Source organism: Cyphomyrmex costatus, unplaced genomic scaffold, assembly GCF_001594065.2.
Source record: "Cyphomyrmex costatus isolate MS0001 unplaced genomic scaffold, Ccosl1.0 scaffold214, whole genome shotgun sequence".
NCBI lineage: Eukaryota > Metazoa > Arthropoda > Insecta > Hymenoptera > Formicidae > Cyphomyrmex > Cyphomyrmex costatus.
In genome coordinates, this window is record NW_017276192.1 from 507,436 (window position 1) to 532,136 (window position 24,701).

General features: G+C 26.6%; 2 protein-coding genes across 2 annotated transcripts; both read left to right on the top strand.

The window, feature by feature from the left end:
* Window positions 1-5,646: 5,646 nt before the first annotated feature.
* Window positions 5,647-7,005, top strand: LOC108773582 (elongation of very long chain fatty acids protein AAEL008004; the record flags this gene model as incomplete). The annotated part of the gene is made up of 2 exons (XM_018539434.1): window positions 5,647-5,817; window positions 6,460-7,005. Coding segments are annotated over 2 exons (717 nt in total), but the record flags the coding sequence as incomplete, so codon positions are not given.
* An 8,477-nt stretch (window positions 7,006-15,482) lies between these two features.
* LOC108773578 (elongation of very long chain fatty acids protein AAEL008004) lies at window positions 15,483-24,465 on the top strand. Its single transcript, XM_018539430.1, has 5 exons — window positions 15,483-15,731; window positions 20,367-20,557; window positions 20,893-20,973; window positions 21,210-21,393; window positions 24,118-24,465. The coding sequence occupies exons 1-5, from the start codon at window positions 15,671-15,673 to the stop codon at window positions 24,462-24,464; spliced, it is 864 nt and encodes a 287-aa protein (XP_018394932.1). The 5' UTR covers window positions 15,483-15,670; the 3' UTR covers window position 24,465.
* Window positions 24,466-24,701: the final 236 nt, after the last annotated feature.

The following is a 24,701-nucleotide window of genomic DNA, read 5'->3' on the forward strand; positions in this document are numbered from 1 at the left end:
CATGCGCGCTATTTAGCATTTTATTTTTTATTATTTACTATACTTATTTAATTATTACTTATTATACTTATATATAAATATATATAATTTATTACACTATTTCGGTTATATATACTATTAAACTTCTCGACACTCTCAATATATGCGATGACAATTACTTATGAAGTAATAACATAACTAGAAAATCAATTGGCACATAGTAATCTAAAATCTATGCATCAATTATTATTTATCATAGGTTTTAAAACGCAGTCTAAACCAAAGCTGGAATGTTATATGATACATGATGTATAATATTTGCTTTATTGTTAAATAAATGTACAATTTAAAAATATTTACTCAAAGTTAAACAATTTAATATGTGTTTGATAGCGTTTTGTAAATACAATATTACTTTCACTGGTCTTATACATTATAATATGATTATAATGTACGAATATCAGAATTCTTCAAAATAATGACATCTTTATATCTGATAAATAATCATGTATCAACTTAATTATGTGAAATATATTTTTGAGCAAAAATATTTATTTTGTATAGTGGACAAGATTCATATTTTGTTCGAACCTTTTTATGCTTATAACTTTTCAATGAGTAACAAGCGACGGAAAAGATCAGTGACTTTGATCTCCTTGAGGGTCAAGGTCAAGGTTATTCGGAGGTCATTTGGAGCGGCGGACATTTACCTTCTCTTCGTATATTCAATTGGATGATTAGAAAAAAAATTTAGACATCTCCCACAGTTCGTAGGTTCTTTTTGTAAGTGTGTATGTGTGTATCAATGACAATTCTACACCATTCTCTAATATCAATCAAACGTCTAAAAAGTTGACGATATTATTTAAACCCATTTCTGATAGTAAATTGTATCCTATTATTCTAAGAATTATAAACTTATTTAAAATTTCATTGATTCGACGCGCTCGCGCGTACGGGTTCCGATTAAAGATTAATTTATCGTTAATACATGCTTTTAAAAAATAAATTTTTAAACGCAAGTTTACACTCAATTTTAATAGTTTAATACAATTCTTCTCCGTAGAAAACATGTTTATAATTTAATAAATTTTGAAAAAGATAGTTGAGTTGTGTGTATGTGTATGTGTGTCAATAAATATAATTCTATAAATTCGTGGACTAAATTACAAATAAGAAAAATTACTGTAGCGCAAAACGCATTCTTTATTGACACAAACACATAGGTAGAAAACATTATGTATTTGTAAGTTATTGATTATGTGTGTAATAATTGCGATCAGTGTACTGAGAATGGACTAATTAAATCCGAATCGTTTATATGCTTCTTGTTTATTTAATTCTTTGAATTTTATTTCATATGGAAGTGTGTTTTAGTTTTATGTTGTTAAAACTAATAATATCTTTTTCTATTACTTCTTTGTATAGACTAGACTGATTAGACTTTCCTAATAATCGGTCCATCTGTATGTTATTCTTGTCCAGAGGTATTCATAGAAATAATTTTATTTTTAAATAAAAGTTTAAGTACAAGAATCTCAATTTCAAAATAAGAATGTCCATCTTTTTTCATCAAAATAACGCTTTTACCGTTAGATCTATTTTTTTGCGTTTATTAGATAATAAGATAGATTATTGTTAATTATTATTTGAATCATACAGCTGAAACATGTAATGTTAATTGAAGTGAAGTTTATTCTTTGTTTGTAGTATCTCAGTTCTTTTATTTGAATATTTGTAAAAATGTTTCTATTTATCACACTCTTACTAGTCCTTTCGTATTACACAATCTTATTTTATAATAATTTGCATTAATAAAATAATTTTAGCCATTTTTATTATTGTTTAATTGATTTTGAAACGTTGAAAAAATTAATTTTGTATCTTAATTGTTATATCAAATTACTTAATTGCGTATTAAGAGATGTAATAAAATCTCATCAATTTTTTTTACTTTACTGACGTAAACATGTGGCTTTTACGGAAGGTTCCAGATTAATACTAACAATGAATCGTAATTCTATGAACACAAATTATAATCTTACGTAAGTACCGAGTAGTAAAAAACATATCCAATTATTTCATCGTTAATGTAGTTCAATACAAGTAATACTATAATGACACTTGTGCTGTAGCAAGCGTGTCGCAAGAATCGACTAATCATAATGTTGTCTTATGAAATCATTATTAGTAGTAAATCGTCGTTTAACAACGGGTTTTAAAAGTAATGATCTTTGAAGGACGACGATAATCGTGGCCAAATTTCTGTGGTTAACCGCTGCTCACAAGAAAAAAAGACAATTTCTCTTTGCAGAATACCATATTTCATATTGCCGCTTACATGCATCATTGCTATTATACCTATGAAGCGTCCTCGACTTGATTTGGCTTAAAATTTCCATTTTAATATTAAACGGAAATTGGTATGTTATTGAATGTAACTATAATAGAAACAAAGAAGAAATAAAATTAAATTAGATGAAATTTTAGCATTGCATTGCTCTATTAATAAAAACTACATTGAAACACCCTATTCATGACGTATTATGAAATTATAGAGCAACTCAGGTCCTTGGATAAATAACCTTGAAGCAAAAAATTAAGCATAAACCAGTTATGATGATTTGGGGCTTCCTACAAGTCATAAGAACTTAAAGTAAGTTATGTTAAAAATAAATGTGTAACTCGTAATGACGGTCAAAGCATAAATAATTTACTTTTTCTTCTTATATGTATGTATGTAAGATTCTAATCTATAATAAAGTTCTAGTTATTTTTAATAGTATGATATTATCGTTCTCAAATATAGCAATTATTTTTTTGTAATATATTTTATTCATATTATAGTAAAAAATTTGTATTTTAATAAAAAAAATATAACTTTTATTATATTTTAAAAATTAAACAATTACTTAAAAAGTAGTATTTATTAAAGGTAGTTTTCAGAATACAAATTAAGAGATTATCCAGACAACTCGAAGACCAAAATTGTGATGTAAGATATTTTAATAACGTCTTTTAGGCGTGTTGTATTCTATTTTTGGATAAGCATGATGTCTGAGTATGAATGATAATAAAAGAATTTCAAAAATGAAAACAAAGAAACTAACAAGAGTTTTTTACGCTGTAATTCGAACGATAAAGAAGTTTATTGTAAATTGCGATAAATCAGACGTTTCGGCTTACTTTTGAGCCATGTTCAATATATTTGATTAATACAATGTAGAACATTCCATGGTTAGACGAGAGAATGACAAATCCATCCATCCTGAATCATTTTAACACAAGGTTGGCAAGTAAAACAATATATCCTGGTATGAAATTGGTATCCTTGATCAATAAGAAACGCAATATAATAAAAATTAATAAAACTCCTCACACATGTACACACATTTCCGAATAAAAAGACATCGCGACCTCGTTAAAGGTGGATGTACTTGTATATTTATAATTTCATAAAGACAAGTTGCCCTTTTGCGATTAAGAAAAGTTAGGATAATTTCTCGCGAGTGTTCCACCTTGAGGCCAGTCGAACAAGACGATGACCGTCAAAATTAAGTTAAACGTGCGCGCGCGTGATTTCAATTGTAAAATACATTTGATTAATCACAAAATATAATTATTTCATTTTACATGCACTTTTATATGCGCTTAATATCGGTGTTGTACTGAATTGCGTTAAATTTTTTTAAACATATATTGTAAATAATTGTAATGTTTTAACGTAAAAAGTTTTTTTTTATTTTTAAAATTCTAGAGGTTTAAAATAAATTAATTTTATGTAAACACACACACTGCTCTTTAAATGCTAATTGCATATGTACCTATAATTTTATGACCGTTGCAATTGCCCGTTGCAGTTTGCTTTTCCGTAGGAAAAGGCGCAAACAAGTTTTCATCCTTTTACAGCTCGTAATTTATATTGTCATTAGGACCACCAAGGACAGTCAAGGAAAGACTAGCATAACAATGCAAAGAATTTTCACAATCATTTGTTTTTTAAATGTGAGTTTGCTGCATAACTGCAACGGCTTGCAGTACCAATGTTGCAACCGCTCATAGAGTAATCTAGTCTCCTCTTCTTATAAGCTTCTTTTAACTCATAATTTTTAATTTATGTAAGATTCAAAAATTTATATTAATAAAATAATTAAATTCTTATAAAATATACTGTACTGAATGTTTTTCTACAAATATTTTTTATCATTACTATTATTATTAAGTATACACTACTCAACAAAATCTATAGGGAATACTTTCAAACAAGGTAAAAATTGGGCAATATTCTGAACACCATAACTCGGTGAAAAATCATCTCAGACAAAAAATTAAAATAGCACTTTAAAGGTTGAAATCTCTACTTTCGAAATCTATATAATTAAAATTTCAATATATGACTGATACTTTACAGAATTATACAAACATAAATGGATATCCGTTACATCTAAAAGATTTTCACAAACTTTACAAAAGTTCTGTAACACGAGGTAAAAATTACATGAAAATGCGGTTTACAGCAGTCGAAAGAGTGAACCTTTAATTTGTTTTTTTTTTACTGTTTAATTTGTTTCTTTATCTTTATTTTGTTTCTTTTTAAAAGTTACAAACATTTTTGCTTTAACATTCAATAATTCGATGAAAAAAAATCATATAACGTTCAGTAAAAAAACAAATTAAAGGTTCACTCTTTCGACTGCTATAAACCGCATTTTCATGTAATTTTTACCTCGTGTTACAGAACTTTTTGTAAAGTTTGTGAAAATCTTTTAGATGTAACGGATATCCATTTTTGTTTGTATAACTCTGTAAAGTATCAGTCATATATTGAAACTTTAATTATATAGGTTTCGAAAGTAGAGATTTCAACCTTCAAAATGCTTTCTTAATTTTTTGTTTGCGATGATTTTTCACCGAGTTACGGTGTTCTGAATATTGCCCAATTTTTAGCTTGTTCGAAAGTATTCCCTAGATTTTGTTGAGTAGTGTATATTATATTAAATTAGGTTTTTATATTTTATTACTATTTATAAATTGTTATTAAAATGTAATCAACACAAATTCTTCTGTATTTTGAATTTTTTTAAATGTATTTGTGCTTTCATCATTATTATTATCACCTTTGAAATGCAATTCTACGGAAGCTGAAACAGTAATATTACAAATTAAATTGATACGAAATTTAATAATGTTAATAAGTATCTTAAAATATAGCAAAGAATTTATTGCGAAAAGTATTATTTTAGCCAGATCTTTTTCACAATAAATTTTTTACAGTATGTTTCAAACTTATTATTATTAAATTATTGATTTAATTCGTAATATTATTATTTCAGTTTTCATTTAGGATTGTGTTTTATAATCTATAATCAGTATGCAATCTGTAGAAGATAAATACCTATATTTAAATTTTTACAGAAGTATAAAATTTATTTTTGAGGAATCAATGTTGATATTTAAAACTAATTTGTAACGTGTATTTTTGCAGATTTACAAAATCAGACTACGAGATGTCGTACATTGTGGAATGGTACAGAGATGTGATCGACAACAAATATGGTGATTTTATAACAGAATTAAATTTGCAATAAATAATATTATTATACATGTTAATGTTATGTTGAATGACATTACATTATGTTATATTATATATATATATATATAAGATATATGAAGGACAAGAAACCATACGATTTGAGAAACACTCTAATAATTTATAATTTTATTCAAGTTCTTGTAAGCCTTTATCTTGTTTACGAAGGTTTGATGGCTGGTTGGTTGTACGAATATAGTTATATTTGTCAACCAGTCGATTATTCATATAAACCGAGTTCAGTGAGGGTAAGTCTGAAACACATTATTAATATAATAACTCTATAATAATAATACATAGAGCACGGAAATAATAATAATAATAATTTGTATACAGTACGAAATAGTTTAGCGGTATTGCAGTAATATTGCAATGTTACAAATTATAGTGCAAGGGACATCTCCCACTCCTCTCATATTTATACATTAAAATTATATGATATTTGTAGACACATAATATGTAATGCCGTATGCTTATAATAACATTCCATTAACATATTGCGATATGTTACATTGCAAATTTTCTCAAAACGGATGTTTTTATTGGCTACTCCAATATCACGATAATGTTACGACATAGAAATCTAATGCTACGCAATAGGTATATTTGCAACTTGGCGATTGTTCTATGCTATATAAGAAAATTGTAATAATAAGACTTTTGGAGACATTCGTATTTTTGTAACGCGACGGGTTCCTATCATTGCACCCGTTATTGCGAAAACTTTAAACCGGTGCTCGAATTCAGTGCAGATTCAAGTCCACTTTAAGTGAAAGAGCGTTCCAGAGCATACCAGAAGAAAATGTTGCTTGACTTGATAATTACAATGTATCATTAGTTCATATCATTAATAATATTTGTTTGATTTTTATGTAATTATGTTCTTGTAGATGGCCGATGGTGTTTACCTGTACTTCGTATGCAAACTGATTGAGCTACTAGACACGGTGTTTTTCGTTCTGCGCAAAAAAGATCGACAGATTACGTTCTTGCATCTTTACCATCATTCGCTGATGCCAGTCTGTGCTTGGATTGGTGTGAAGTTCTTTGCCGGTGGTCACCCGACTCTCCTTGGCGTCATCAACGCTTTCGTCCACGTTTTTATGTATACCTATTACATGTTGGCAGCATTCGGGCCGCATATGCAGAAATATCTTTGGTGGAAAAAATATCTGACCATCATACAGATTATACAATTTATTATAGTATTTTTCCACAACTTCCAAATGCTGTTTACTAGCTGTAATTTCCCTAAGCCACTGTCGTTTTTGCTCATGATCAATGCCGGCTTATTCATGTACATGTTTGGATCATTTTATGTAAATAATTATTTGAAGTCGAATGTAGGACGATTATCGAAAACTAATGGCGCTATTAATGGCTCTGTTAGAACTAACGGTAACGCAATTTCCAACAAGCATAATAAATCCAACTAAAAGACTTGCGGATCCCTTCTGATCATAGGACTGTAACTGTGAGAGTAGAAGAATGATTTTTCAAGGTTCTTATAAGAATAATTCACTAAAGAGCGGATTAAATTTTTATAAAATAAATGTAGGTAATCAAATGTCACGTTCGCTAAATAACGTGATGTTCTTCCAACCTTAGCATTATTCTGCCAATATTTCTATAATACAACGAAAATAGATTACTGCGAAGTAATGATATTTTATAAGTATAAATAAAGATAGATTTGTCTTATTTGTATCAGGAACGATCTACATATAAGAGAGAGAGAGAGAGAGAGAGAGCGATTCTTACAAACTAAATGTGATTTGGATGTATAAATTAAATCGATCTGTTTTTTGTGTTCAAAAATGCATTTATTTCAAAACAAAATGAATGAACAGATTAATTGAAGTATTGTCCATCGCTGGCTACTGCTTTTTCCCATCTCTCAGGCAATTTTCGAATTCCATCTCGAAAAAATAACTCGTCTTTGGAGGCGATCCAATTTTAGAAAACGGACCGAACTAATTTGTACTCCCAATATTACAGAGAGAATATTTGATTATTATTCTCGCATAAAATTTACAGATGCTTGTCTAAAATACTTAACGATATTAATATGATTATAATATGGTCTAGCATAAAATAATAGTAATAGTAAGTTCTAAATTCTGTTTCAAAGTTTTATTAAGAAATTCATGTTTGCGTCATATAAGTAAGATAGGCGTTCGATTGAAATTTATATTTTAAATTTTATTTCAAAACATATTTTGTTTTACTTATAATATGTTTTTATTATGCAAAACTATATCTACAAATTTATTTTCAAATCTCCTTTTATATTGTAAAAATAAATGAAATATTTGAGGTAAATTATTAGAACATAACTTTTGTTACATGTATATACATGTACTTATATAATATACGTATATACAACGTGTTTGACAAGTAATGAAAAATTCTATCGCATAGAGGTAAAATGGATTAAACTGAGAAGAAAGATCCTTTATCATTTTACAATTTTCGCAATAGTTAACGAGATATTAATTTATAAAATGTTAGTATTAAAAAAAATGAAGAGAAAATATGTGACAGAACATCTTTGCATTAAACTTTATATTTCATAACATATTTGAAAATTCGTCAAAAAATACATCAAGTCAGTGATTTAATTATTCTCTTTTGTCATATGCAACCTTGGTCAAAACTATAAAACACCTTCAATTTAATGAAGTTGCTGCATTTTTTTTTAAAACAGTAATAAAATCTAAAGAATTAACAAAATATTAAAATTGTAATAAAAATAAGTATTATTTTTAAATTTATTTTTTGTCAAATGTAGATCGTTTATATTAATTTATGGAAGTATTTTATATATTTATGGCCAAACCAATACATTACATTTTAATTATCAAAGTTTCGAAGAACATCATTTATACAAGTGTATTTATGTGTTATTGGGAATGTGCTACAATAATTAATTTTATAATCAAGCCGTTTCATAAGACGAAGTGCGATGTAGTGTAAAAAAAATAGGTATTTGTATAAGATTTTTTTATCAAACATTGATAAAATAGAAATTTTCAATACTATTATCAATGGTTGCACGGATAAAATAAAAACTAATTAAATTTCTTTTGAAATCTAGCTTCAATAAAGCCAATTCAATAGATAATATTGTACTTTATTTTTGTCAATATCAGAAATCTCTTTATTTAGAAACAAATTACAATAACATTTGTTTTGAAAAGACAATAATAACCTTATATATTTTATATATAATTACATACTATTATATTAACCCTTACTAGTCTAACGTTTTTTCGGCACCTTTAATGGTCTAACGTGGGCCATTCGTGTCTCGGCGTTTTTTAGACATGTTAAAGGGCTTTAAAAAATCTGCAAAAATTCATGGACCTTCATTAATTCTTCAATTTCAAGAAAAAAAAATTTGTATGTCGAAAATAATTATTTTTGTATATAATTTTGTATTAAAAATGGTGGTACCGCGTGTAAAATCACTCGATCACTTAAAAAATCATAACTTCAATCCAAATGAAGCTATCGACATAAATCAAAGTGGAAATTAAAGGTGAAGAGTGTACCTTTTAGGGGACTTGAACGACCCACGTTAGACCATTAAGGGTTAACCTGGCAAACCACACATATAACTTAGATGTAGATAAAATTACATAAGTGTCAAGAATATTACATGTATTATAATATCATTTGTAATGATAAATATATATAACGTATAACTCTACGTCAGTAACTTTGAATATGTTATTTCTACATCAGAAATAAATAAGTATCTAATATATTACTGCAATGTAATATAAACTTTTTTGACATATGTCTGATATATGTATATACAAAATATATATAAAATAAATAAAATAGATAAAATAGTATCGTTTCCATAATCATACAATATATCACTGTTCTTTCTATATGCTTTCTAAATTATATTGCGTTTTGGTTTGTTGGGAATAAACAATGCTGACTATTTAACCTTTAATTAATTTAATAAGGCATTATATGTATACAATTCATTGTTACAAGCTCGAAGTCGAATAATTTTCTGTTTTTATAACGAAATTTGCAAGTATACGAAGAGACAAATCACTAAACAATATACTTTACAACTCATCACAAATATAATTTTTCTTTATCATATCAGTTAAAAATTAATTTTATATAAAAAAATATTTACTGTTTATCTCTGTTAATGTCATTTTTTAATGTATTTTCTAAAAATTAAGATTTATTAAAATAAATTAAATAGCGTCGAAATATTATATAATATTGTATAATATTCACAAGAGCAGTAAAAAAAAGTTGTATTAAATGTTAAATAAATCCTTGTTTTTTTTAATTAGAAAATATTTTAGTTAAAAAGAGTATAAGTAATAAATTGTACATCTAGTATACATATTTAAATGTATAATATACATATAATACATATATGAAAAGTTATTCACAATGTTTATATTATATTACTACAGAGCTTCTGCATTAAACATTTTATATTAATCATAAATTGTGTAATCATATTAATGATGTAAATAATGATAAAGCTATTATATGAATTAATTTATATTATGTTTATTAATGTTTATTTTTATGTATAAATCCTCATTATTCGATATACAATAATAATAATGATTTTTAACGGTCATTTCCTTTACAGTTACAACTTCTTAATCGCATAAATAAGTATTTTGCAAGTCATGATGTGTATCATATCGGAAACAATGACGTGCTGATTTCAAACTCTGTATTTATAATTTAAGCAATGCTTTATTATAACAAAATATAATTTGTTTCTTTTAATATAATTTGTTTCAAATTTCACATATTTACAATGGTACTAATTATAAAAATTGTCAATTTTTAGTATGTATAATATGATTATTATACATATATAAACTTTCTAAAACCGACATAATGTATAATTTGACATTAATTTTTATATTATATAGGATTAATTTCTATTAGAAAAAATAAAATGAAATATTTTAATTGTATTTTATATTAACATAATTTTTGTAAGAAATATAATAATAAAATACAATATTAGGTAGTATAAACTGAGTTTCTGCAGTTTTTTTGCTTAAAAAACTCATTTATCTCGATCAAAAGCAAAAAATACGTCAATCAAAATATTTGCTCTCACTAGCTATACATTTTTCCTATCTTCCGGGCAATAAGTGGATTCCGCGACGATAGAACGATTGGTCTTTTGAAGCAATCCATTCGTCGATCCATTTTTGCACATCCTCGTAATTTCTGAAGTGTGTATCCATCAAGCCGTGCTGCATCGATCGGAACAAGTAATAATCTGAAGGAGCTAAGTCTGGTGAATATCCTGGGTGAGGGAGAATTTCCCACTCGAGCTACACCAGTGTTTCCTTGATGGCTTTTGCAACGTATGGTCGTCGAGCGTTCGCTTAAATGAATCTTTTCTCACTGAATTTTGTTGACAAATGACTAACTTCTAAAATGCAGCGTTTCAGATGCAAGAATTCAAGGTTGTGGCCTTAGAACTGTGGCCTTAGAGTATTAGAGTTCTTCTTTCCGCTTCATATAAATTTCACAATACTAATAACAAGATACATAAGAGTATCACATACTTTATTTTCATCTTTATCAAATATAATAAAACATGCCAAATCTAAAATAATTTGGAAATAAATTTTCTATTTTATTCAGCTCTAGATAATTTACATAATCAGAAAATTGTTTTAAATAATTTTTCAAAGAAGATATAATTGTAAAAATTTTATAAAAATTAATATAATATATTAATATAATAAATAATAAAAAAGAAATTAAGGGATATAACGTTGAAAGACAAAATTAAAAAACCAAATTATAAATACAGAATATTGTAAAATTTATGAAAATATTTTTTTACTTTCAATACAATTTTATATTATTTCTATTACATTATTTTTTACAAATATATATGATTACCTGCAAAGTAACTTATAGGTAATTTATGAAAAAACTTTCTCAATCCTACTTATAATAGTACTTTCACTTATAATAGTACTTTAAAAGTTTTAGTGGCAATTCCTTAAGAAGAATAACAGTACACGGCAAGAATTAATTATAACTGTGAACTTAATTGAGAAGTGACAGCGATAATGGAACATGAAGTATTATTACGTTTCAGTGACGGTACGTTAAATTGTTAATTAAGTAAGACACACATTGCAATCGTTGTCTGATGTTTAGTATTAATTTTATACTCTTAATGTTTTTTTATTTTACGATTATGAGATTGATAAGAATAATGATTAAGACAATAACAATACGACAAATTTAATAAACAAATAATAATTAAAATTAAAAAATAAGAATAAAGATATAATTAAGAAATATATATAGATATTCTGTTGTTATATGGATTGTCAAAATAAGCCAAAACTCAATATAACATAACGCACTGTAATAAATAAAAAGTTGAAATATTTGAAATTTGTTTAAATATTATTTGGTATGTGTATAAATTGTGATTTTTTTAAGATTTGCTATTTAATTAAATCACTATTATTTCAATTTTTACACAATCTTTCAAATAACAAGAATGCCAGAAGTCAATAGCATAGAGTTTCAGAAGAAACTTAATGTTTGTTGCAAGTTATACGTATATTAATAGTTTATTCACGAAATTCTAACAAATTAAAGTAAACAAAATCGCAATGTAAATAGGAAAAGCTTTATATTCATATTAAATCTTGGTTAAAAGGTATTTTCAATATAATCAACTTTAAGAATATCTGTTTTACGCGGTCAGTGGCCTGTGTTACAGTACATTGTATGTTAAACGACCAGTAAATTTATCATGAACCTGAATATAATTAAATAAAACAAAATATAGCTTTTTGTTGTGAGATAAAATAATACATTCTTATAAAACTTCTTTGATCTGCTATATGATCAAAAAACAGTGAAATTTCATGTTAATGAAAATTGTAGACAAATGGAAAATAATTTTTTTTTTTATACAAAAATTATAAATTAAAAATAACCCTTCCATAGAACAATTTAGGATCTTTAAAATCAATCTTGCATTTTTTGTACTACTAATCGATGATATAATAATTTAAGTTTTCGCATGAGCAACATTTTTTATAATAATACTACTACATATAATAATACTACATAAATAAGACTACTAGAATTGTACAAACATTGATAAGTATCCGAAATGAGATCGAAACGTATGTAATAGGAAATGTCATCTAATTTTTGAATAAATCATATCACACACAATCAACCAACTGGCTCTACAAGGCATTATTTATCGACTATATGATACATCTCTACCGAGCTTTATTAATTATATTATTCTTAAGTATAAATAACTTTACAAAAAAATTCTCAATTTTTTGACTGTAAAATATATCAACAAATTTAAAAAATATAATAATTAAATTAATATATAATAAATAAATTAGAAGTTCTTTGAAAAGGATCCAAACTGTGGATCGAAACGTAAGAAAAACTGTACATATACAATAAATCAAAGTTTTACACACATCAACATCCGGTGTACAAGATTCGATTTGACACGTCTCTTCCTTTGATTAATAATTAAAAGTTACGATATTTTAAAGATGCCTAAATTGACTTGGAATGTCTTATAATCATAGAGGTCAAAAAGTATTGGATGGAATACAGTTTAGGATGGATGACCATTTAAAAAAATATAAAATTAATTTTTGAATTTATAGAAAAACATTTCTTTTAATTTTAATTTTGCCGTGTGTATTCTGAAATATAATGTGCGTGTGCGTGTGCGAGTTCGCGCGCGCGCTACTCATCAACATTTATTTTATCAACAAAACTAATTAATTTTATAGTTTTCCTTTTTCTTATCAGTATATAATATATAATTATATTATTATACAACATTATAAACATATTTTATATGTAATTACATATAATTATATACTATAAACAATTTTTTCAAGCGAAATTAATAATTTTGTAGTTGATTTCCAAAATTTTTAGTTTTAAATTAATTTAAAAATTAGAAAATTGTATTTACAGAAAACTAGAGAAAATTAATACTTGGTTACATGGAACAATACAGTGTGTTACTATTAAATATTAATAGATAAATATTTTAATGGAAGGCAAGGAAATAATTTTTTTTGTTAGAAACTATGTAGAAATAGCAACGTCACAATATGCATATCTTTTCTTGAATGTCGGTCGCGATTGTTGCAATGCTTCATATTCGCATTCTTAACAATATATCATACGTCTGAACATTGTAAGTGCAATTACGTTGCAATTAGCCGCAATTATTCGCAAGAAAGCTAAAACTGAAGAATTGTGTTGCAGACAAATTAGCGGCTTAAAAAATTTTGGAAATTAATTATATGTCAACTACAAGGTTGTCAACTAGAAGAGGTAAGTAGAGTAAAAGCAGATAGATGCAATATGAAATATTCGTTTGTAAATTTAAATTACTCCAATATAATGTATTTTAAAATGTGTACATTAAAATATATATATTAATTATCTATTTTATACATAACTCTTAAAAAAATATTACATATAATATATAATTAAAAATCCGAGAAACGGTTAATATATAATATTAATATATAAGCTAATATATAATTAAAAATTAAAAGACTCTTGAAATATAAATTATATTAAGAAGGAATAAAGGCTAAAATAAGAGGCATGCATCAATATGGTATTAACATAAAAAAAATTAATATCTTCAAAACTTGTATATTAATAAATTTGCAAAACGCTAGAACATTTTTTTATTTAAAAGTTACAAAAATAAGATAATTAAGAAAAGATCGATGCTGTAAAAATATTTTCATAATTTTCTTATTTTTCTAATTTTTAAATTAAAAAATGTTCTAGCGTTTTGCATATTTTTTAATATATATGTGTTAGTTTTTAATATATTAATTTTTTTCGTGTTAATATATATACTAATGCGTGACTCTTCTTATTAGCCTTCATTCCTTTTTAATGTATAATATATAATTATTGGAAGTCTTCAAAATTTAAGTTTAATTCAATATTAAAGACAAAATGAAAAGTATAAAAAAATGAAAGTATTTGAAAGATAGAAATTCTATGAAATACGAGTTAAATTTCAGAAACAATAATAAATAATATAATAAAAGGTACATTATATAATATATAAACGTTATAGACATAACTATATTCTATATTTTCTATTTTTAAAATATTTTGGCACATATATCTTAATCTGAATAACAAAATTTTTTCGTGTTAATAAAAGAGTTAAGAATCTCAATTATAAACAGCATAACATTACTCATCAAACATTATTAAAATCAGCTCTAGTCTATAAACGTTAAAGAATTTACTTTCAACTTTTAGGTATATTATAATGTCTCCAGGAGCAATTAATATAAATAAATGCTTAGGTGGCTATGGAAGAAAATTTTATGTTGTATCAATGAACGGGTTGAAATGGGCAAAGGTGAATGATCAAAAATTTGCCAAATGGTGAAAGGTCGAAATTTAAATAAAATTCCAAATTTGGCGATTCTCTCTCTCTCTTTCTATCTCTCTCTTTCTCTTTCTCTTTTATTAATATAATCATCTATAAATATTTAATACTCTTTTTTTCATAATTGTAATGATGGGCCAAGTTGCCTAAGAGGTCAAGTTACCTAAAAGGGGTAAACATCAGTGCGATACTTGAAAGATGCCGTTCTTATTACACAAGCCTGCTATAATTATAATACAATGAAATGTTAACATCGTGACGGAGCGGAAAGGAAAAAGGCATTGCCGCAGTCAGTTTGCAAACTTCGTGGCGACTAGTCGCGTTGAAGTAAATTGTTGAAAAACGCAATCAGTAAAAGTATCTCCTAAATGATCAATTAAAACATTAAAATTCGAGCTAATCAATTCGTCGGAATTAAGATAACTAGGAATAAGTGCATTAAAAAGCAGAAACTGGAAACACGCTTGTTTTTGTTTCTAGCACTGCTGATATTGATAAAAAAAAAAGAGTAATTAATCAACGTGCGTTTTCTTTTATTATTCATGTGAATATCGTGATAAGCTGTAATCGCATGACGATTCTTTTAAACAATTGCATAATAATAGCACCAAAGTTTATTCAGAATCGTCACCATGGCTACAATGATACAGGAACTTATAGCATGGTATAAATACCTTAATGAAGATGTAGCGGGTAAGTGTGTGTGTGTGTGTGTATGTGTGTGCAGTGTTTTATATTATTACTCGTACTTATAAGATACTTACCTTTTACGTAACGTTTCTTATTTACGGATATTTATTTCATATTTTTGGAATAATTTATTACAAGGGAAATATATGTATATTGTAAAATATTATAAAATCAACTTGTAATTTGGAATGTAAAGGGGAATGAAATTTGTATGGAAAGTTCAGATATTCTGGATATTCATTCACTGTAAAACATTTCAATTGCGCTTGTATTAATTTATAAATAAATAAAAAGTATATACGTTATATATTTATATGTATATACATATAAAAGGTGTACCATTTGAAGTTTTGAATGTAATGATATGTCCCAAATTATTCATTAAACTATTCAAAAAAATGTTTTGAGGAAAGCCTCTTTTGACGATCACAAATTCTCTCTATCTAGATAGACGTGCCTCCAAGATTTCAAGGTGATGTTTATTTTTTTAAATTGAATTATGTGATACCGTAAAAAAAAATTAGCAATGATTTAGTAGATAATAATAATAAAATAATAATGAGCATAACAGCCTTTTTTTACGCTGAACGTGTTTTGCAAAATAAAAACAATAAAATAGACGTTTCGCCCATTTTATTTTATTGAATCAGCCTCAGTATTTATATCTAGTCTAAATCATTTGCGTTAAATTAAAATATATACGAATTATATAGGTTTTTCTAGATAATAATTTTTCTAATTATTTTGCATATAAAAGTATTAATAGAGACATCAAAGAATCAATAGTTTACAAAGTATTTTATACTTTATTTTGGCACATATTGACATGAAATATTAGATATCTCGTAAACTATTAATTTTTTTTATAATCGTACCTTAGTACACTTATGAATAAAATAATGAGACGTATTGGTACAAAAAAAACACAGTTGCATATTTAAAAAATTATCTGTTTTGTTTACTTATTTTTCTTTATACCATTTGATTTATCTCATTATTCTATCTATCAAAGTGCTAAGGTACAATTATCAAATAATTAATAATTCAGATACTTAATATTTTATATTAATATGTGCCAAAATAAAGTATAAAATATCTCGAAAACTATTAATTTTTTAGTGTCTTTATTAATACTTTTATATGCATAATAATTAGAGATATTATATTATGTAAAAAAGAATATATAATTCAATTTAAAGAAATAAAGGTCCTCTTGACATCTCTTGCAGGTACGTCCACTTCAAAAGAATTTATGACCACCAAAAGATGTTCTCCTCAGAGAAACAAAGTAAGTTTCACTTGAAACCTTTTTTTACAGTAACAAATAGTTTCGGATGCAATACAATTGTATCCGAAACTTCAAATAAGACACCCCGTATAAAGAGTTGGGAAAGTTACTTTACAAGTTATTTCTTGTTCTAAAAGTTGAATATAGTAAGTTCGGGTATTTTATTTTTCATATTTTATCATTTGCCCTAATTTTATATTACTTCAGCAATTAATTTTTATAACAAACATATACATATATATAAGATTTATAAAATAATCTAAAAAGTAAGTTAAAATAAATAATTATAAACAAACTTTTCAAAATCTTGACAATGTACATGTATAAATATATATTATATATGCGCGCGCATGCATGTGTGTGTGTGTGTGTGTGGGTGTGTGTAAGAGAGAGAGAGAGAACTATTCAAAGTTTACATGTATATATGATTAACAAAAATATTTACATAATTTACATGCAACAAATACTGCTATTATGAATACGTATAAACAAATACATTTCTCTTTACTAAATACTTCTTAAAATAATGTGTTCAATATGTTAGAACTTGATTTTTAAAATCCTTTTACAAAATAAATCATATGAATATATGTATATGTATATAGCCTCTTAAAAGCTACATTTTAGAGAAATAAAAAATAATAGAAATTCTTTTACTCATTAACTTTTTTTTAATAGCTCTTAAGCAATAAAAGATTAAAAAAATTTTATATAACCTATTTTTCTTCAAAATATTGACATTAAATTTGCTACATGTACAGAATTTCTCAGGAGTTTTTATATGCAAATAGAGCGGATTAAACTAAGTCAAAAAGTTCGTTATAACTTTTCAATTTTCGCAATAGTTAACGAGTTTTTAGTTATTAAAAATCACCGCATTAGCCCGGCGGCGAATGCAAGCGCACGGCAAGTGCGCACGGAAAGTTGTTTATTAGTAATAAACAACTCCGCGTGCCTATCAATCTCGATCGCTATGTTGCTTTCCAAAACTTAACTCTGTCAACCAGAGTATCTTCTATCCTTGTTTAACCTTTAGTAAACAACAAAGCTAAAATAATATTCAGGTTGACAGAATCAAATTTTGGAACGCACTCGGAGACGGCTGCATCTCGCCGTGCTTATCTACATTCAGCGGCAAACCGGGCTAATATTTTTAATAATTAATAACTCGTTAACTATTGCGAAAATTGAAAGGTTGTAGAGCTAGAAATTTTCGACTCAGTTTAGTCTGCTCTATCTGTGTATTAAAATAATCCCAAATATTTTGGGATACCTTATATATATATATATATATATATATATACATACACTCTCTCTCTCTCTCTACGCTATACAGTTTTAATAAGACAGCGATAAGAAGCAAAAAATAAAGCCAATGCCTTGCTAATTTATTGAAGCAAATTTAAAGAAACTTTTTTTGTTTAAGACCTAGTTAAAAAAAATAATTTTATAAAATTTTTATCTAGTTGTTTTTTTATAAGCATATCTTACTGTTTGATCAAATTTTTTTTTTTAATTTTAAGAATGTTTATTTGTTTACTGTTTTTTTTTAATACTATACATATGAGCGCATTCTCTCTCGTAATATATAAAACACGATGATTGACGTATATTTTCATATTATTAAGTACATTTCCACAGCATCAATTTTTTATTACTGCTTGCAAATTCTGCTCTCATATACACACATATGTCATAATAACAGGGCAAGTATAGGTCAATTATTACTACAAAATTATTTGTTTTGTAAAAAAAATAGCTGGTCACAGTTTACAAAAGAAATAGTAAGAAATGATAGGCAACTTTATTACTATTCTCTTATTAATTTTTATTTTATTAGATTCGTTAATTTATATGATTGAGATAAGGCTCAATATGTATTAAATAACTAATATAGGAGATAAGGGCAAGAGCCAATAATACCGTTAAAACCTTTTTTAAAAATAATCTAATATATATTACGAAGAATATCTCATAATTATGGCGTTTCGTCCCAACTTCCACTACTGGACTCATCAGTAAGGCATTGTAGTGGAAGCCTACCTTAGACGCCTGTTTAAGTTATTAAATCGAGATTCTATATATACAGATATACGCGTATCAAAGCACTTGCGAGAATTTTTGCGAATATCTATAAACCTCTGATGGCGGGTCGACGTAGTAATATTCTTCGCAATATTTATTTTAAAGTAATATATGTAATTCCCCTCCCACCCCCTTCTTTTTCAACTTGCGCGCCGAACATTCGTCGGTCTTGAAATGCAACTTTATCTGAAAATTTCCCCCGTTAATTTATGCCTAAATTCCAAGCAGAATCGTAAGGCTTGTAATATATTCTCGACTTACAAGAATTTTTAAGTGTATATGCCTTTATACAATATCTATAAAGACAGTTTTTTGCTAGCTATAAGATTGTAAGACAAGCAATCGTAGATATTTACGAATAATCGTACGTTTTACGATACATACGCATACAATTAGAACACTTGATCATAAGTTCTTACAAGTTTTGCTTGAACAAGTTATGAGTCTTATGATTCTGCTTAGAATTGATTCGTTAAATCTTCTAAAGTTGATATCTAAATCTGTAGCACAATTGAGTCCGCGGCACACGATGCTTGTTTTCTTGCTGAATTGCTAATTGGATCAAATTCTTGCCACCGGATTGGGTGCGATGCTAGCACTGTCTGCACCGAAACCAATCCGGTGGCAAGATTCTAATTCAGCTAGCACTCCAACAAGAAAACAAGCATCGTGTGGCGCCGGTTTTACTAACACTGACAATGAGTCTGTAAGAACCATTTGACTTATGTCGACTAAAATAGGTATAACTAATTAATTTTAAAATGTTTAAATGACACTTTTATTTTAAAAAAGAAAGAATATTGAGTTTATCTTAATAACAATAATTTAAATTTGCAAATAAAATATAAAGAACATAATTGAGTGAGTCGAATAAAATTAAGTTAGCTCCGAAGGTTTAATTCTCCGTCGACAATATGACTTTTAACTGTTTCCATCAGCAATAGAGATCTCTTATAAATATTTTAAAGTGATGTTTTAAATTTTGTTAATAAAAACTTTATATAAATGTTTATTAACAGTATACATTCTTTACGTCAGGCTTTATACTTTATACACAATTGTAGAATGTTTGATAACAATCATATAAGATAATATTTAATTATAAGATAATATCTATGTCAAATTGATTTAAAATATTTAAAATAATTATTTGTAAATAATATTATTTAAGATGCATTTTATATAATATATAATAAGAAATATTTAATTTATACCTTTTAATACTTTACATATTTAATGATTTTATTTATTTCTTATATTGCCAGATCAACGTACAAAAGATTACTTTCTCATTGGTACACCATGGCCTGGCTTAACTTTGATTGGATTTTATGTCTATTTTATATATAATCTTGGACCGAGACTCATGGAAAAAAGACAGCCTTTTACATTATACAGGATATTGCAAATATACAATGTGACACAAATTCTATTAAATGCATATTTATTTTACAAAGTAAGTTACATTATATTCTAAATTAATTATTTAATATCTAATTTGTTTTACAATAAGTATATGAAACAAGAAAATATATCTTTTATTATTTATATAATTTGACAGAAATTAAAAAATATTTTTTTATTAAATTACATAACTTAATAAAGAAATAAAAAATGATATTTCAAGAAAAAAGACTTCTAAAAGTATCATATATTTTATGAACTTTCTGATATGCTTAAACAATTAAACATTACGCATACAATCCGTAATTTAATAATTATTTGATATAACTAAATATATAAGACTGTCATTCTATTTACAAAAATTTATTTTGTAATTATACATTTCAGGCAATGACAATGGGTTGGATAGGGGAATTTAGTTACTTTTGCGAACCTATCGATTATTCGAACACGCCAAAGACAAGGGAGGTAATTGTAAAAAGAAATTAGTTAATCAGAAATTGATTTTTGCTATATCTGGAGCTAATTAATTTTAAATATATTCATTTATTAAATATATTTTGTGTAGTTTAAAGTAGCGTAATTTTTTTTAATTTTTATAAAAACATTTTTTAGTTTTTATAAAAATAAAATATATTTACATTTGTTTCATATGAGGTAAAAATAATCAACGGATTAATGTTTATCACTCGTATCTGTTGCAGATCACTAGATTGGTTTGGTCTTATTTTATGATAAAGGTACTAGATTTAATGGATACCGTCTTTTTCGTACTCAGAAAGAAGCAAAGCCAAATAACGTTTCTTCATTTATATCATCATATTGGTATCGTAATGGGTACTTGGGGTGCCGTTAAATGGTTGCCTGGTGGTCATGTCACATTCCTAGGTATACAAAAGAAATGCAAAAATTTTACTTTGAATTTTATTTTAATTATGCTTTATATACATATATATACCGAGGGGGTAATCACTTAATGTAATCGTGGGACAGAGTCCCTGAAATCATTATAAAATTTGTACAAAATTTCGATATATAATTCGACAATTACAAGAAATAATTGTGTAATATTAGATAAAATCGTTAATTTTACCAAATGACCGCATATATAGTGAGGAAAATTATTTGTCATCAAATAAAATTATATAAAATTAAATGAAATCATGTAATCTGTGGGACAATATTTCAGATAGTGGTTACCCCCTCGACATATACTATATCCTGAATACATATAATAAAAATATAAGATTAAAATACATCGTACATTTTACGATATAATTAATTCTCATTATGTAAACGTTTATGTAATGCATATTTAAGTTAAACAAGAGTCATTAATGTCCAAAGTATTTTTTAATGGATTAAATGGTTCAAAAAATATTAAAAATTTTTTTAGCTTCCTTAACTATTCTAAGTAAAAAATAGATAAACATAATTCTCATTACTTGTAAATTTTACTCTGTTTGTTTAATGTATTGCGATTTTGAGTTAATTACATTTATATATCTTTTTAAAAAAATTATTAGCTCTTTTCTCTTATTTTTAATCAATTTATAATTCTCATTATTTTCTATTAAGTATAATTCCTTTTCGTCTTTATGTTACTTTTAATGTTTTTATCAACTATAATTTTTATATTAAAAAAATAATTCATTTTCCCTTCACCATATAAGTAAGGATCATTTATATCATATTTAAGAAGTATTTTATATCGTTTGTGCCTATACTTCGTTCAACAAGAAAATGACCTCGGATCGGTTGAAAACTCGTCTATTCGCGCAGGTTTCCAACCGTTCTTCACAGCGTTGTATAGCAGCTCGCTAATACCCCGTATCAGAAGATATTATCACAGAATTAAATTACTCTTTATTTATTTATTTGTATTTCGTTATAGTTATTCCAAAAATAATATCCTTAATTATCCTGCCAATTCACAAATTCTACACAATAAAATGGAAGAAGAATTTGATATCAAAATATTATCGTTAGGTATATACGGTAATGGATACTCAAAAAAATTATCTTTTTAAAAAAACGGAATAAAGGCGTCAAGTGTGCGTGTTCACCTCACAAAAGACCGTTGCATATATTATTGCAGTATACAAAAAATGAAATAAAATTGCGACAATTGTGAAAGGAATATATTTTCTTGCCACATACATATAAACGTATACTTTATTTCAAAAAGTAAAAGTACAACAAACTTAGCGCTGCTAGACCTCAAAATATCATAATGTTACATAAAAGAAATGAATATAGTTTAATATTTATTTTTAAATTAACATAACTCACTCATGTATACCTTATCCTGTATCTTTGATTTTTTGTACATGTATTTATACTTATTCTGTATAAAATCTCACAATCTCATGCTGTGTGTTTACTTGGCACGAAACACTATATATACTGTGTCTCTTGATAATCTGCATCTTAATACTGTATTTTCTTTCTTAAATCTTTTCATTATTTTTTTTACTCGGTATTATTTAACCCGTAGTGGTCACACTGGGTCTGTTTGACCCGAGGCAATTTTTGAGGTGATGTAGTCAATAGATCAAGTAGAACGCAAATGACGACTGTTTTTTTGCGTCGGATCAACTGGAACCAGTGTGACCAATACGTTATTTTTAAGAGGTGTGACCACTACGGGTTAATAACCATCTCATTATTGTATATTTTGAGGTCTAGCAGCGCCAAGTTTTTGTACTTTTACTTTTTGAAATAAAATATATATTATATATGTGGCAAGAAAATATATTCCTTTCACAATTAGTACAATTTAAAGATTTCATTTTATTTTTTGTATACTGTAATAATATATATAACGGTTTTTTGTGAGGCGAACACTTGGCGGCTTTATTCCCTTTTTTTAAAAAGATAATTTTGTTGAGATATCACACATTTTATAATGTTAAATATCTTTTATTACATGTGCATAATTAATATGCATAATTAACATTCGAACAGTATATCGTAAAATATCAATTCAATAACAAAATATTACAAATATATCAATTAAAATAAATTCATAACTATGTTCATTTATCTCGTATGGTAAACATTTGTATTTACATCGATATAAAATAAGATATGCTAACGAGTGCCATCTGACGTTTAAAATGTGAATCAGATAACATTTCTGAGGACGATAATGATGATGATGATGACTTATCTGACATCGAAATTTGACAGTTCAAATTTCGTATTGCAACATCTCCATTCATAGAGTATGTAGGCCATAAAAACCAATTTTATTATATAAAATTATATTTCTGAGTAAATTAAGAATACAGTCGTTATTGTGAGATCCGATAATTTCGGGTGCTCGGAACTCACCGAATCGCGTAAATATATGGTGCGGTCTCGCTTCGCGTTCATTCACTTGGTGCGACACTACCATGTCTCTTGGGAGCCTCACTTCACTTGTTATATCACCTCCCATGCGCAGAACGAGGTCATTCTCTCATTGAACGGAGTATAGGCAATTTTAAAATTACAAATATTTTTAAAACAAGTTAATACAGACGCGCCGTATAATTGACTAATAAGTTTCACGCACTGACAAAAGCATCTTTAGTCTATGTTAAGCTAATTACGAACAATATGTTTCAGGACTTATTAATACATTTGTTCACGTAATAATGTATACGCACTATCTATTAGCGGCCATGAAGATAAATACAAGTTTATGGAAAAAGCACATCACTCAATTGCAGCTAATCCAATTCTTCTTGATCACTTTACACTATCTGCAATTAGCCTGGGTAGAAGATTGCGGTTTTCCAATATGGCCGGCATATGTGATGGTACCGCAGAATTTGTTTATGATTATATTATTTGGAGATTTTTATTATAAAACATATATCAAGGAAAAATCGGCAATCGAAAAAGTAATGACAAAAATGGAAATAAACGGCATCTCCACTGAAATTTCGAATAGAAAATCGAAAGAACAATAAATTCGAAACACAACGTCTTGTCTAATATCTTATCTTTTCTGATCTTATTTTATGTTTCACATTGAAATAAATCTCAAAATTAGATAATAGGTTTGTTTGCGTTGCTTGAAATTTCCAGAAATTTTTGCACTTACAAGGAAATGATTATATATTCGAGCGTTAAGAGAGAAAAAGCGAAGATACTGAGTGCAAAAAATGCAAGAAACGCGAATAGACCTATTAATTGCTCGGGACCTG

What these genes read in the sequence shown, in the direction of transcription:
- LOC108773578 (XM_018539430.1), top strand. Translation starts at nt 15,671, where the DNA reads ATGGCTACAATGATACAGGAACTTATAGCATGGTATAAATACCTTAAT. An exon ending in CCTTAATGAAGATGTAGCGG is followed by an intron (nt 15,732 to 20,366) that starts GTAAGTGTGTGT and finishes TTATATTGCCAG; the next exon opens with ATCAACGTACAAAAGATTAC. An exon ending in TGGTCATGTCACATTCCTAG is followed by an intron (nt 21,394 to 24,117) that starts GTATACAAAAGA and finishes AATATGTTTCAG; the next exon opens with GACTTATTAATACATTTGTT.